General features: G+C 32.4%; 2 protein-coding genes across 3 annotated transcripts; one reads left to right on the forward strand and one right to left on the reverse strand.

The window, feature by feature from the left end:
- Positions 1 to 207: 207 nt before the first annotated feature.
- On the forward strand, positions 208 to 1,372 carry LOC118033930 (transcription factor MYB1-like). Its single transcript, XM_073407206.1, has 2 exons — positions 208 to 464; positions 618 to 1,372. The coding sequence occupies exons 1-2, from the start codon at positions 332 to 334 to the stop codon at positions 1,052 to 1,054; spliced, it is 570 nt and encodes a 189-aa protein (XP_073263307.1). The 5' UTR covers positions 208 to 331; the 3' UTR covers positions 1,055 to 1,372.
- Positions 1,373 to 3,404: 2,032 nt separating this feature from the next.
- Positions 3,405 to 9,927, reverse strand: LOC118033929 (rsm22-cox11 tandem protein 2, mitochondrial). Of its 2 annotated transcripts, XM_035039067.2 has the most exons (12): positions 9,668 to 9,927; positions 9,304 to 9,569; positions 9,082 to 9,155; positions 8,856 to 8,950; positions 8,644 to 8,741; positions 8,419 to 8,502; positions 8,102 to 8,182; positions 7,858 to 7,941; positions 7,648 to 7,743; positions 4,706 to 4,785; positions 4,012 to 4,100; positions 3,405 to 3,837 (listed from the first exon to the last, which is right to left on the reverse strand). In XM_035039067.2, the coding sequence occupies exons 1-12, from the start codon at positions 9,798 to 9,800 to the stop codon at positions 3,500 to 3,502; spliced, it is 1,518 nt and encodes a 505-aa protein (XP_034894958.1). In that variant the 5' UTR covers positions 9,801 to 9,927; the 3' UTR covers positions 3,405 to 3,499. The 2 variants fall into 2 exon arrangements, with proteins under 2 accessions (XP_034894958.1, XP_073263167.1); XM_073407066.1 differs by lacking the exon at positions 9,668 to 9,927 and having other exon boundaries at positions 8,856 to 8,963; positions 9,304 to 9,551.
- Positions 9,928 to 14,305: the final 4,378 nt, after the last annotated feature.

A 14,305-nucleotide genomic window follows, 5' to 3' on the forward strand; every position in this document is an offset into this window, starting at 1 on the left:
TAATGGAGTCTGAAGGGCAGATAAAGGTATGAGAAAGTTTGTTCAGCTTATCTCCACTTACCACCTCACATTCTAGAAGGCGAAAACACATATCTACCTCCCCAGGAGACACAGACTCAGGATTTAATAAGCTCAACATATATTTCTAATATAAATACAAGAGCCTCTATATATAATATTTCATCTCATTTTTTGGTACTCTTCAAGTCAATAATTTTAACAAAAAAATCTAGAAATGTCCCTACTCTTCATGCTTGCCTGCATGCATCTCTCCTCTTGCTGAGTTCGCAGTGAGTACCAGACAGTAGAAATTGCGAGCAAGGGAATTAAAATGGGAAGAGCTCCATGTTGCTCTAAAGTTGGTCTGTATAGAGGCCCATGGACTACTAAAGAAGACACGTTGCTCATTGACTATATCCAGGCACATGGTGAAGGTCATTGGAGGTCTTTGCCTAAGAAAGCTGGTAAGTGATGTGATTCTCTCTTTCCAACAGTTCGTACGGTTTTTATTGGAGATCTTAATTTGCCCAAGAAAGCTGGCAAAGTGGATGTGATTCTCTCATACCAACAGTTGATACGGTTTTTAATCTAGTGTTTTTGTTTTCGTATGAATGAAGGGTTACTTAGATGTGGGAAGAGTTGCAGGCTGAGATGGATGAACTACCTTCGGCCTGATATCAAGAGAGGGAACATCACTCCTGATGAGGATGACCTCATCATCCGTCTGCATTCTCTTCTTGGCAACCGCTGGTCTCTCATTGCGGGAAGGTTGCCCGGACGAACTGACAATGAGATCAAGAACTACTGGAACTCTCACCTTAGCAAAAGACTCAAGAACAGCACGGCAGGGAATAGGTCCACATGCATGGGGGAATCAGCTGGAAAGAGAAGCGACGCTAAGGCCAGCGACAAAAGGAAGAAAAAGGAGGACAACGAAGGCATTTGCAGTCGAAAAATGGAAGGCTGCTACAAAGACGCAAGATTTATCTCCCACGGGCAACAAGGGTTTGTACATCCTCGGTTGCAAAATATATCAATAATATTCAAAGCATGATCGGGTCATCGTCTAGGAACGCAGAGGATGGCGATCATACCAGCTGGGGAATGTCTGGTCTTAAAGTTGCTAACAATGGTGGACAGGCTTGGGCTTCCAATGATGAAGAATTTGATGGTCTAGTCTGTGACCATGATCCCTCGTGTCCAATTTCTTTACAGAAAGATATCATGTTAGATGACATCTTTGAGGAATACCAGCAACTCCTCAAGGCAGATGATCATGGTCACTTGGATTCCTTTGTGGATTCTCTTTTAGCTTAATTAATTCTTACTAATAAAAGGGTGTGTGCTTTGCTCACTCCCACCTCCCCTCCTTTGCCACCGCCTCCTTTTCTTTCCTGCCGTGTTTCTTGCGTAACACACGAGAAGAGATGACGCCGGGCCAGCAACAATATTTAATGACGGCCTTAATTGTATCTCTTCTGGGCAATAATTAATAATATTGCAGTGATAAAACATAAGAATTCATTAAACATGCACGCAATCTGGCTAGCTAGCTTGAGTTAAACAAGAGACTTCCTGGGTTTCAGCTACTGAAGTTTGTGTTTCATCCTCAAGCTTGCATCGCAAGGTTATCCTTCTTGACCTTGTTCTACATTTCTTAATTATTGGTGTCTTTCGTATGCATCGCTTTCTTTTGGAGTTGAAAATTGAAAAAATTAATTAAAGATTGTCATAATGTCAATTAACTAAACCTTTAAGCAAATGAAAAGGGGATTTGCTTAGTGATTCTCGGTAACTAGAAATCTTAATTTGTTCTCCTATGAAACGTAACCTGGATTTTAGATTCGATTGCGGCAAACAAGTTGTAAAGTGTGAATTGTAATTTATAATGGGGCCAATTGCCTTTAAGCAAAAGCAAGTCAAGTCCTTAATTTTATAATTCTATGAAATATATTCCCTTTTGTTGGCGGAAAGTACTGATTTCTTTTTAAAATAGCTTTTATTAAAAGCGAATTCAAGAAAAATCATATTATTTTTCAATGTTTTAAGGTGTTATAGAAAATGAGTTAAAAAATATTTATTAGGTTATTTTATAGAAAATAAGCTGTAAAATTATTTATTAATATTTTAATTATTTTCTTTAAGTTTATTAAAAGATTGGGTACCAAATATGACAATAAAAAAAATTAAAAAGAGAGTGAAATTAAAAAAAAACTAATTTTTCAAATTATTTCAATAAAATAAATAGTAATTAAAAAAATAAAATCCAAATCTGAATAATAAAAATATTGAAGGAAGATGAAATTGAAAAAAAAATTTATTTTATAAATTTATTTCAAATATAAAATTATAATAAAAAAAAAAACATGGACAAAATTTGAAGGAAAGAATAGAAGAGTTGCATTAAGAATTTGGAGGAATAGATGTGAAAATAGAGAATAAAAAAGAAAAAAATAACATTAACACCAAATTAAAAATAAGTCGTCTATAGAAAGAGGGGTTGTCATGACGATTTTAAACACATCAAAAATGCTGCATTCAGACACCGTATATGATCTTACACGCCACCTAAATGTGGTGGCATGTTTAATGTGTTAGCGCATTTATTGCATGCGTTAATTGCTTTTTATTTTTAAATTATATTTTATTTATTGAACAATTGAGTTGCGCTTGATTATATATATATATATATATATATATATATATATATATATATATATATATAAATCTCTTGAAACCTATTTCATTAGATTTTGATTTTGAAAGTAATTTATTCATCACTTTACGTCTTTTCGTTAAAGATCCGAAAAGTATTTTCCAGAGTTGAGAGAGGGGAAGCACTTTATTTTGTCGGAAAGGATTGGGTTCTTCCTTTTGACTAGAAACTACTTTTCATTCATTAATTTTTCTAAAATTAAATAAACATGGAAAAGTTTTAAAAAGTATTTTCCATGAAAGTATGAAACAAACGCCACTAGATTTCTGCATGGCTGGTTTATCATAAGTAGTTTGGATTACAAACAAATCAAGCCGAGCCAAGCCGAGCCAAGGTCAGGAATGTTTCAATGTTGTTTGGGCTCAACTTGAACTGGTTGGGGTTGACCTGAGTTTTAATACACGAAATTTGCAAGTTAAGCCACTGTTTACTACTAGAGCAGCTCAAACACAAGGCTCTGTAGAGGCACAAGCTTCAATACAAGGATTACAAGCCAAGTTGCTGAGCCAAAATACCCATGGTATATCCATTTTTCCACAGTTCTTGAGGGAAAAGGGAGGGGGGCTGCTCTTATTTCTGTTTTCAACTTCATGGAATTAATTCCCACTGAAAATGCTACAATCGCAAGTTTCTTGTCTGAAGCACACCATTTATCCCAGCCATCGAGGCGATTAAGTAAACAAAATCATATGGTGAAAAGGCACTTATATACGCAGGCATCTAATTTTACATGTTTTCAACTTACAAGAGCAGTTACCAGACAAATGCAGGGGTCATTTTGCTTTAGAATGGCCACAGGTCACCCCAGTGCGATCTTCGTGCCTGGTAATGTAAAGCAGGACTTTTACTCTTCGTGACAACTATTCGTTCAAAAGAGCCCTCTGAGTTATCACGATTGTTTGATCGGCAAACATCCATGGTTACCTGCCTGCCTCTCTTAAAAGGTGAGAAAACTATCCTTCCCCAGCCTCCCCCAAGATCAGCTTGAGCTTCTACTTCTTGCTCCTCTTCGTCATTATCATCATTGGTGTCGGTTTCAATGACGTCAGAATCATAGTAAACTGGGCCCACCTCTTCATATGGAGCCTCCTCCTCGGGTTGATTTTGCTCAATCAAGTCCTCTGTCAAGATCAATTGCAAGTAACAGAAACAGAATGCAATCAGATTGTGTGTCTGGACAAGTAAGGCGGTGATGCAATTATAATTATATTTTCTACTTGCTGTCTGACACCAATCAAGTTGCAAGAAAACATTTCTTCAGAGATTTCTAAGAAAAAAAAAGGTGTTGAATTTACCATAATCAATCTCAAGATCTTCTGGATTTCTTTTAGCATGCTGCTCCTTCAAAGTCTCAAATCTCATGCCATCAAGAGGCCAAGGTTTTCTGTTCAAATGGAGCAAAGTAAAACAATGATAAACAACATTCAGATCATAGTCCTGGGCAATTTGTAGATAACAATAATCTATGAAAGGAAAATTAAAGATTAATCTTGGGCCATGAGCAGATTATAATATTGGAAGCAAGCTGTCTACTTGGACTTAGCTTTGAAGTTGACTTGTTTGGTAGCTTGGTAGAAAAAGTTGGTAAGCAGATGGGGGCTTAAAGCTTTTGCATATTCCACTCTTGAATAATCTCCATTGTGTATTCTATCTTAGGTATTGACTTCCTCCCTGTTTTATATTTGAACTTTTTAAGTCTATTAGCATTTTGTATCTCTCAAAAAATTCAATTACTTTTGCCCCTTAAGACATTAATGCTGGAACAAATAGCCGGGATGTTCATGGTGACAGTTTTTTTTTTTAAAAAAAAGAAATAATTGAAATAAATCCATGTAATGTTAGATAATTTAGTCAATATTAATATTTCCCAGTAGAATGATAAAAAATAAAAATAAGATTTCATAGTAGCACCTTCAGTTTTTGATATCGTTTAATTTTCTCTAAATGAAACAATTCATAAATTCTAACACATTGTAATAGAATACCAACCGGGGCCGTTGTCCTCGTCTGAAAGCGACAAAGGAAAACTTCTCATCCTCAAATCCACGTAAAGTTTCACCCTTGGAACGCTGCAAGTCAAGAACAAGGGAAGCATAATGGTGAATTTCTTACTTCAATCCTTCCAAAGGGGGCAGCAGAATCTCTCTTTCAGCAACAAAAAGACATAACCAAGTTCTTATACATAGTACAGGTGTTAAAAGAAATGAATGAAAACTGCAAAGAACTTTAAATAAAAGGATAACTATAAACTTGAAATCGAGTCTTTACAATTTTGATAAGATGCAACCACCCCTAAAAACAGTAGTATTCGCGTGGAGGGGTCTCTGCTTCAACAAATACTGATATCATGCTGTACCCGCTAAACATGGCAAGGCCTATATTGCAGAGTATAGCAAACACTCACCCATATCAAACGAACACTTGAAATATCATTATAGTTATAGAAAAAACTAGTTCTTGTGGAATCATTGTAGATCCTCTCACTCTACTGTGGACGGCAACAGCAACAGCAGGTTTTGTTTTCGTTTTGGTTTTGCACAGATATCAAGGGAGAGAGCAAATGGGAGAGAAGGTGAAGAAAAAGAATAAAAGGCAACTGTCATCGACTCACCAGCGACACTCGCAGGCCCAGATGAGAGAGCTTGCTGAGACTATTCCAACCGCGCCCAAAAAGGCCATGAACAAAGCCTGTAGGAAACCCCATGCTTGAATGCTATACGTTTCTTCACACGCTGACGTAAAGCTCGCACCAAACTTTTATTTTAATTCGATTCCTGATTAGCCTTTATTATTATTTGGCACCTAATACTGTTACAACTCTTCGCTATTCTTTTTTTTTTGTCCTTAGTTCTAAGCCCTTCAATTTAGTCTAGATTTCATTTCACCTGCCCAATTACATGCAGGTGTGTGCAACGCATGTAGCATACTTTTTTTTTAATTTGAGCTATTTTTTTTTTATTTAATCCCTAATTCTTTTATAACTCTTCATTTTATTTTTTTATCTTGATCGTTAGTTCTAAGATGGCCCTTCAGATTTTATTTTACCCGACCCAATTAAAGCTCAACCAAAGAGAAGATGAAGATGGAAAGAGAAATGAATGGGATGGATTGCCATGACAGGTTAGCACATTATAGTCATGACCAATTTAGGATGCTAACCCAGGTTGCGTGGTCTCTTTATTTTTTGCAATCAAGTTAGCCAAAAGTTACAAAAACAGCGAACTAAAAAATTTTTGGGAAGCCGGATTGTATTTTAAACGGTGCAATCAGGTCACATTTAGCCTAACTTGGTTAAACAGGCCATCAATACGGATGGAGTTGAAACCTAGATCATGAATAAATAAAAAGCACGTGAACTATGCTAACAAATTATTTTTTTCCATTCAGTTTTTATTTAAAAAAAAAAACACGATTAAACAAAGGTGCTAAATAGTACGACTGCAATTTTGTTTTTCAAATCTTTATCGTTAACCATTTTTTTTTTCATTTATTGACATATAAAGGTGAAGAACAAAAAAAAGGACAATCGTCGTCGACTCACCGACACGTGCAGGCCTGGAAGAGACCTTGACAAGATGATTCCAACAAGGACCATAAAGGCCGTGAACGAAGCATGAAGCTCCATTCTCGAATGCGACAGGGTTTCCTCAAATGTTGACGCTTCCAACACATGCCAAACTTTTTTTATATTTGATCCCTGGTCAACTAATATTTTTTTATTTCAATCCCTAGTTCTCAGATGACCCTTCAATTTAGTCCTAGATTCCATCCCACACATGCCCTATTAAGGCCTAGCCATGGAGAAAAGATGGGAAGAAAAATAAATGGGATGGATTGGCATACCAGGTTAACCTTAATTGACTGGGATGGATACAATACGGTGTCATCTTTTCATTTCAATCCCTATTTTTTTTTATTTTTTTTATCCTTTAACATTTCATTATTTCACAATTGAGTCTAATCAAGTTAGGCAACAACAGCGAACTAAAAAACATTTGGCAGTCAGATTGGGTTTTAAACGGTGCGATCAGGTAGTGCTAAGACTAACTCGGTCAAACAGGGCCACCAACACGGATGGAGTTAAAACCTAGACCATGAATAATAAAAGGCACATGAATTGTGCTAACAAATTATTATTTTCGGTTCAGTTTTTATTTTCATTTTTTCAAAAAATAGACATTGACATATAATTAAACAAAGATGCTACATAGTATGACACATTGCGATTTTTTTTTTTTTTAAGTCTTTGTTTATCATGACCGATTTTTTTTCCATTCATTAACACATGATAGTCAATTAGTTTTATCTAACACGGTGATCAAGCTTTGAAGGCACACATGAGGTTTTTCATAAAGAACAAAATTTTAACAGCGCCCACATTTTTTTTTACACTTTAGTTGACTTGATACGGCCCGCATCGTAACGTGGGCACCGGAACTTAGCTTACATCTTCAGACAGCATATAAATGTATGTGAACCAGATCAGTCCTGATTGTGGATGATATAGCAAAAGTGTTAACTTACTAAGTCCCAATTTTCCTAGACTTCCTTCTTTCTTTTACATATATCTCAAAGGGCCTACAGCATTTTGTTGTATATAATATAGAAATATTTGAACACTTGGCTCGTAGGCAACCCAGTTATATTCCCCAGTACAAATATTTAGAGATTATATGATACTTCGACCTTTAAACATACTTCCTCTCATCATCTAGTATTATTTTGGTTGGGGGGATGTAAATTTATTTTTACATAATCTTTGATTGATGAAAAACAAAATGCAAATTAAGAACATTTTCTTTTTGCTTTTATAGTTCGATCACTAATTCTATGAATTCCATGTCTTTTTTCTGATAAATTAATGTGCTCCTATAACATGCTTGAGACATGAATCTTGCACGCAAATAATGCAGAAATGTAATAGGAAGTACCTTGTATGCTCGCTGTGATGTCGTCCTCTGCAACCGCTGAACAAAATGACAGTATTTTCCAGATTTCACCAAAGGACAGCTCCCATCATGAGAACACTGCATCAAGTTGCTATTAGGCAAACAAAGAAAAAGGGAAAAAAATGAAAAGGTGGCTCCATAAGTTGACCTCACAAGAAAGAAAACTAGGAGGAAAGCCATTATGATACTTACAGGAGCAATTACAAATGCACCACCTTTGTAGGGCACCAAATCCTTACAAGTTTCATTGATTTTCCCTTCAGCTTTACCACATTTCTGAAAATTCATTGATATAATTGTTTAAATGAATTACATGAGCATAACAACTAAGTGCAAACATAATTAGAAACACAACATATTCATCTGAGATTTATTGATAGGCACCGTAACACAATTCTTGTGCCAAAGAATGCTCAATAAGAAACAATGAACTGACCCTTTTCTCCATCCATAGTATGTGAGATCGCATCTGTGATATGATACCAAATCCATGTGGCGTGCCTGGCTCAATTAAAACCTGCTCCATGCTTACGTTTTTCAGAAACAAAAAGTAACGCAAGAACAAAAAACAAATGAAATCCCATATATAAGTGTGCAATATTTATATTTCACATGTATTTTCCCTTTTTTTCTCTCCCTCCATGTAGAATGATAACTAGAAAGACATGACTAGTTATGTAAAATAACCAGTCAATCCTCAGATTCACATTATGCTGAGACATGAATATCAATAACAAGCAAAAAATCACATACCAAAACATCCCCTGTAAGTTCCCACAGCTGGCGCACTATAGTAATTCGGTCCTTCAATGATGGTATCTCCCCCAGAACATAGGACTTCATAGCAACAGACATATAGAAGTAGTTATTACCAATTAAAGATCAAATAAAGTGAAACATGTTACACAACACCAAAAGTAAAGCACTTATGGGCAGTTAACACTAACAAGCTAAGAGTCATCGGGAAATTCAACTTACAGCAATTACAAGGTCATGTTTCCTCTCGGACTTGCGAATACTTTTACTCAAGTCTTGAAGGCTACTATAGCTATGAATAAGTGGCAAATTCTTCAAATCTAAACAATCAATATAATGTAGTAGCCTCAGAATTTATCTTAACCACCAAAATCTAAAACAAACAAAACATTTAAAATGTCCTAAAGACTTGAAAAAATTAGTCAGCAAATTACCTTGTATAAGACTTCTACCGGCACGCTGCATAGACTGTGATGGTTCCACTAAATTTACCTTCTGTAATGACTTTGGCCACACTTCTCTTATTGCCCTACAAAATTTCACTTAAAACATCAAGAAAACTCAAATTCATCATCAATTCCACAATTGTTTTTTAAACCTCACCGACACTTCCATAATTGTACATCATATGATACCACAATAAAAAGAAGAGCATCTTACCAGAAAGCTGAACCAGTCCCAGCTCCAAAATCCAAAATTTTAGTAGGAGAAAAACCCGGTAGCCTTCTCCTAACCTACAAACACCAAAAACCCACAAAAGTTCCAGAAAAATAAATAAATAAATAACAATAAACAAACACTAAAGACACAAACTTTTCATCTGGGTTATAATAATAACACAAGAAATGCTCCTAAGCACACAAAAAAAATCATTTTACTTACTTCACTGAGGACTCTATAGCAAGCAGAGAAAACAGCAGGCATACGAGAAGCAACATAAGCAATAGTCTCATCATCTCTATAATTAAGTCCAATGTCGCCATAAGAACTCTTAATTTTCCATCTCTTAGACCTCTCCATAGACTTAAATGGATCTTCAACTAGCTCCTTTGATGTATTAATTGCTAACATCAAGTTTTTGTCTTTGATATCGCTGAATGATTCTGATAGTCTTAAAACTTTTTTCTTCATGTGTGGCTCTTCTTGCTCTGCAAATTTTCATCTTTTCAAAAAAATTGAACTATTGTGTACAAAAGTTTCGATCTTTGCAAAAAAAAAAAAAAAAAAGAGCATATATAATTGTTACCTCGGAGGTATTTTTTGATGGCACGACGGAGGCGGACGGGGACGATGAGGCAGCGGTCGGATTGTTTGGTGGCAGAGCGGAGGTTTTCTGCGGTGAAGAGTTTTTTGGTGGTTTCGGGTATCAGGCTTGCCATTTCTGGTGGTGGTGGAGTAGTGTAGGTGGAGGAAATAAGGTAGCTTTCTGGCGTGTGAGATAGACTTTGGGGTTCTAGGGTCGGTTTAGGGTTTTAGGGTATTTAGGCATTCTTGTGATAAAGGGAATTATTTGAACCGAAATAAATTGAAGCTCAATTGGGTCAAAATGAAGGGAAATATTGAGCCTAAATCTCAATTGCTACATGGGCCTGTACTTTGGATTTTTTGAAAGATCTTTTGAAATGATTTCATTTTTCTTATAAAAATTAAAATTTCAAATATTACTTTTGAAATAGAATAAACTAAATTATTGACATGCATTATTACACTTGAGTCACATCAATTTTATTTTTTAAAAACATAAAAAATATTCAGCTGTTATTAATATATATTTTAATAAAAAAATTTAAATGATACATGGATTGAGCCAACATAATATAGTTCAAAGATAACTTAGATGATTGATACAAAACAAAAATATAATTTGTTAAAAAAATTAAAATATTATTTTTTTAATAATGAAATGAAAACATATTGGATTGATACAAGTCATTTTGGATTAATTTGTCAAATTTATTTTTCAAGTAGTGAAATTATGATAGCTTCATAGAAGAAAAAAAAATTAAAACATATTGTCATGCACTATACTGCAAGTCAGATCAATTTTTTTCTTTAAACATAAAAAAATATTCAAGCATTATTAATATGTTTTCTAGCAAAAAAACAAATATGCAAGGGTTGACTCAATATAATATAGTTGACTTTGCAGGTTTAAAAACAACCTAAATAATTGATATAAAGTAAAAACATAATTTGACTAAAACAATTGAGATAACATCTATTTTTTAATAATGAGATAACAATATATTAGATCGATCCAAATCAACCAGGGTTAATTTGTCAAATCTATAATCATGACAATTAAACTGTGATAGCCTCATTGAAAGAAAATCAAAATAAATTATGAATCTCAATTTTCAATCAAATCAGTATTGAATGATGAAATTAAAAAAATAATAATTAAAAAATAACTCGCTTTAATCTGAATTAACTTGCCAAACTCATGATCCGGGTCATGAGACCAGAATAACCCCCTAGAAAGCAAATAAAAAAAAATGATCTTTAACTCTTAGTTAACTTAATATTAAAGGATAAAAATAAAAATAAAAATATTTAAAAAAAAAACATATAAATATAACTCGAATTAACTCTTGTTAACCCACCAAATTGGTAACTCAAGTTATAAAAACTAAAATAATTTTATATAAAACAAATTAAAATAAATTATAAAACTAGTTGGCATAAATCTTTCAGCATTGAAATATATATATATACACACACACACGCGCAAACTTCTAGAAGCTAGGGTTTCTAGGATTGCTAGTTAATGTTTCTTGTGATGTGTCATGCATCTTACAAGTCTATCTCTCCCTGTGTTATGAGCAGACAACCTAAACTTGGCTTGTTTGGTCACCAAATACAATATGTAATGGGATCTGTTTTCAAATTTCAAGTGCAAACATCTTAAATGTTTTTATGCCTCTATATAACATCTTTTTGTGATGTGTCAATTACAACCCTTATACGTATTTGTGCTTATAAATGTTGATTTTATGTTTGTAAATTAAGATATGGTGTTATGAGTCATGACTCTAAGGAAAGGTAGCATGTGCTTGAATTTCCTTTTCTTAAAAGCAAATTCCCCTCCAACCCTTCCTGTTTATTTTTAAATTTTAAAAAAAATTTTTGAAAAAAAAATAATTTTTCTATATTTTTTTATTTACTTCAAATTATTTTTTTATATTTTTAAATTATTGTAATGTGTTAATATTAAAAATAATTTTTTAAAAATAAAAAATATATATATTATTTTCGAGTAGGGTCATGTTAATCGTTACCTTGAAAATACTCTTCAAAAATCAACCACCATATAGAACATTTTTTATTGCCCACTCATTCTTTCTTTATTATCTTTTTTTTTAGAGGAAAATCAACTTGCGTTGTACTATATTACTGAGCTTTATATAAATAATCTGTAAATATGGTTTCCAATCATTTTCATTTGCAATAAATCCCATTTACACACTAATTAATGATACCAAATTTTATAATCATGAGATATCAGCTAACAAAAACCTAAATTCCATAGAAAAAGTATAATAGAAATGCCTCAGTTCAATATAAATTGGAATAATAAAATTATTATTATGTCATTTTAAAAAAACCTATATTGTCTATTAGGAGTACCAGGGTTTTTTCACATGATTCATTGGGTATTATAAACTTTATAGAGGCAACTTGATTTTTTCATATTTTTTCACACATTATAATTACTTAATTGCCCATAAAAAGCAAAAAGATTACTTAACTTGGATCTATGGGATTTCTTGAAATTTCACTTTTCACAACACAATTAAATGACCTTATTATCTTTAAAATCAAAATTTTGTTAGCTTTTCCCTAGGTGCTTATTCATACTTTCATTATATTTTGTTTTGTGATAACGATGTGGTCTAAGGGATAATATGATATTTTAATAAATATATAAAAAAATAATTTTTCACATATATTGAACATGCTATCAAATAAGTTGTCTTACCATGTTAAAGCGATGCATGTAGAGATTTACATTGGCCAAAAAAGGCATTCATTGGTATCTTTTGAATTATCATGATGAGGTGTACCTTTTTAGGCGGCGCGTATGGTGTAATTCCCTCCTGTACCAGTTAGCTTCTTTATTTCCTTTTCTCTTTCCTCCTCTATTTTCATGCCTAACATCACAAAATTTCACAACTACCCTTCATTGTTTTTTTCCCTTAGACTTTGTCCCTAATCTTTCAATTGATATTTTGTTTACTTGAATTCATATATATAATTGAAATTTATTTTGAATTTCATTTCATTGACCTTCAGTTTTATTTATATGTCATATTTGGTCCTTATTCTTTTTATTGTAATTTATTTTATTTTATTTTAGATCATTTTTTAAAATTGACTTTTTTTATGATTTCATCCTTTATTTTTTATTTTTTACTTTTGGCAATTTTTAAAAAACTTTTATGTAATATTTCAACATTAAATTAAGGTTCTTGATTGAGCTCGGGCCTATGATTTAATAGGCCGTGAATTTAGAAGATTAACCTAGATTGAAGAGATTTGCTTGGGTTCATTTGTTTTTTTTTTAGTTTTTAAAAAAATTGGGTTATTTCATATCGTTTTATTTGTCTTTCTTTATTAAGTTTAGTTTTGTTTAAATAAATATGGTTTTGAATTAAATTAAATCAATTAATTAAATATAATTGCTTGTTATTTTATTTGAGATCATTTTAAAAAAAAGATTTCTTTTTTTATTTCATCCTCCATTTTTTATTGCAATTTTTTTTTACTTTGGTATGTTTTTTAAATTGATATTTTTTTTATTTCATCATTAAACATTAAATTGAGCTTCTTGATTGAGCCAAAGTCTAAGATTTAACAGGTTATGAATTTAAGAGATTAACAAAGTTTTAGAAAATTTATCTGAGTTTTTTTAAGATCATGTTTTTTCACTTTCACCTTTCAAAATTTGATTTAATTAGAGATTAGACTTTGCTTTTTCTATCTGCTTTTTATAGGATTTTTCACTAATTTTAAAAATGACTCAAGTTATCTAAGGTTGATGTCTTTTTATCCGTCATTCTTTTTTAAATGTAGTCTTTTTGAAAGAAATTTTGATTTTTAATTAAATTAAATTAATTGATTAAATGTAAGTATGATATACTTAATTTATGATATTTTATTTGATTTATTTTTAGGGTTGTTGCTTTGGCAGGGTGTGCGGTCATTTTCAATGTCATTATGCAACCTTTCACAAGGATGTTAGAATCATCTCAATGAGCTTTTTTTCTGGTAGTGGGTTGATGTCCAAGATAGAGTAACAGTGAGACTTTGACGACCTTTTCTTTGTTCTCCTCCTGAGTATGATATTGGTGACTCATCTTTTATAATTGATTATTGATAATTTTTTTTGTTTGATTATTAAATTAAATGGGTTTATTGAATTCAATCAGGTCAATGACCCAAGTTTTATTTTTTATTTTTTGCTTATTTAAAAGCACTACCATCATCTAAATATTTTTTTTATGTTAAAAATTGCGGTGAAGCGCAACCCACCAATTTAGGTTTATTCAAGTTACTTTTTTAGATTTTTTTAATTGTTTTTTTTCCTACCTTCTATATTTGGTTAATTAGAATTGGAATTTTTGTTTTGTTTTGTTTTGAGTTTTATAAAATTATCACAGTTTCATATCCTGAATTACAGGCTAATCAATTTAGGTTGAATTACTATATCATTATATATATGTATTAAAAAGCATATCGTGATCTCAATATTTTAAAAATATTTAGTTTAGTACATATCGGGTTTCTTACTTCAAAATATATAACTCGTAACGTAATGCTAGCAAAGAATTAGTCTCATCTACAGCATCAAATTTTGACATTGTTTAACTCGCACTCGATCCAA

The sequence above is a fragment of the Populus alba genome, chromosome 1 (assembly GCF_005239225.2).
Source record: "Populus alba chromosome 1, ASM523922v2, whole genome shotgun sequence".
NCBI classification, from domain to species: Eukaryota; Viridiplantae; Streptophyta; class Magnoliopsida; order Malpighiales; family Salicaceae; genus Populus; species Populus alba.

Bases quoted from the DNA above. Each gene is read 5' to 3' on its own strand.
- LOC118033930 (XM_073407206.1), top strand. From the start codon at position 332: ATGGGAAGAGCTCCATGTTGCTCTAAAGTTGGTCTGTATAGAGGCCCA. The intron at 465-617 runs GTAAGTGATGTG...GTATGAATGAAG, and splicing joins GTCTTTGCCTAAGAAAGCTG to GGTTACTTAGATGTGGGAAG.
- LOC118033929 (XM_035039067.2), bottom strand. From the start codon at position 9,800: ATGGCAAGCCTGATACCCGAAACCACCAAAAAACTCTTCACCGCAGAA. The intron at 9,570-9,667 runs GTAACAATTATA...GAAAATTTGCAG, and splicing joins CATCAAAAAATACCTCCGAG to AGCAAGAAGAGCCACACATG. The intron at 8,503-8,643 runs GTAAGTTGAATT...GTTGCTATGAAG, and splicing joins AACATGACCTTGTAATTGCT to TCCTATGTTCTGGGGGAGAT.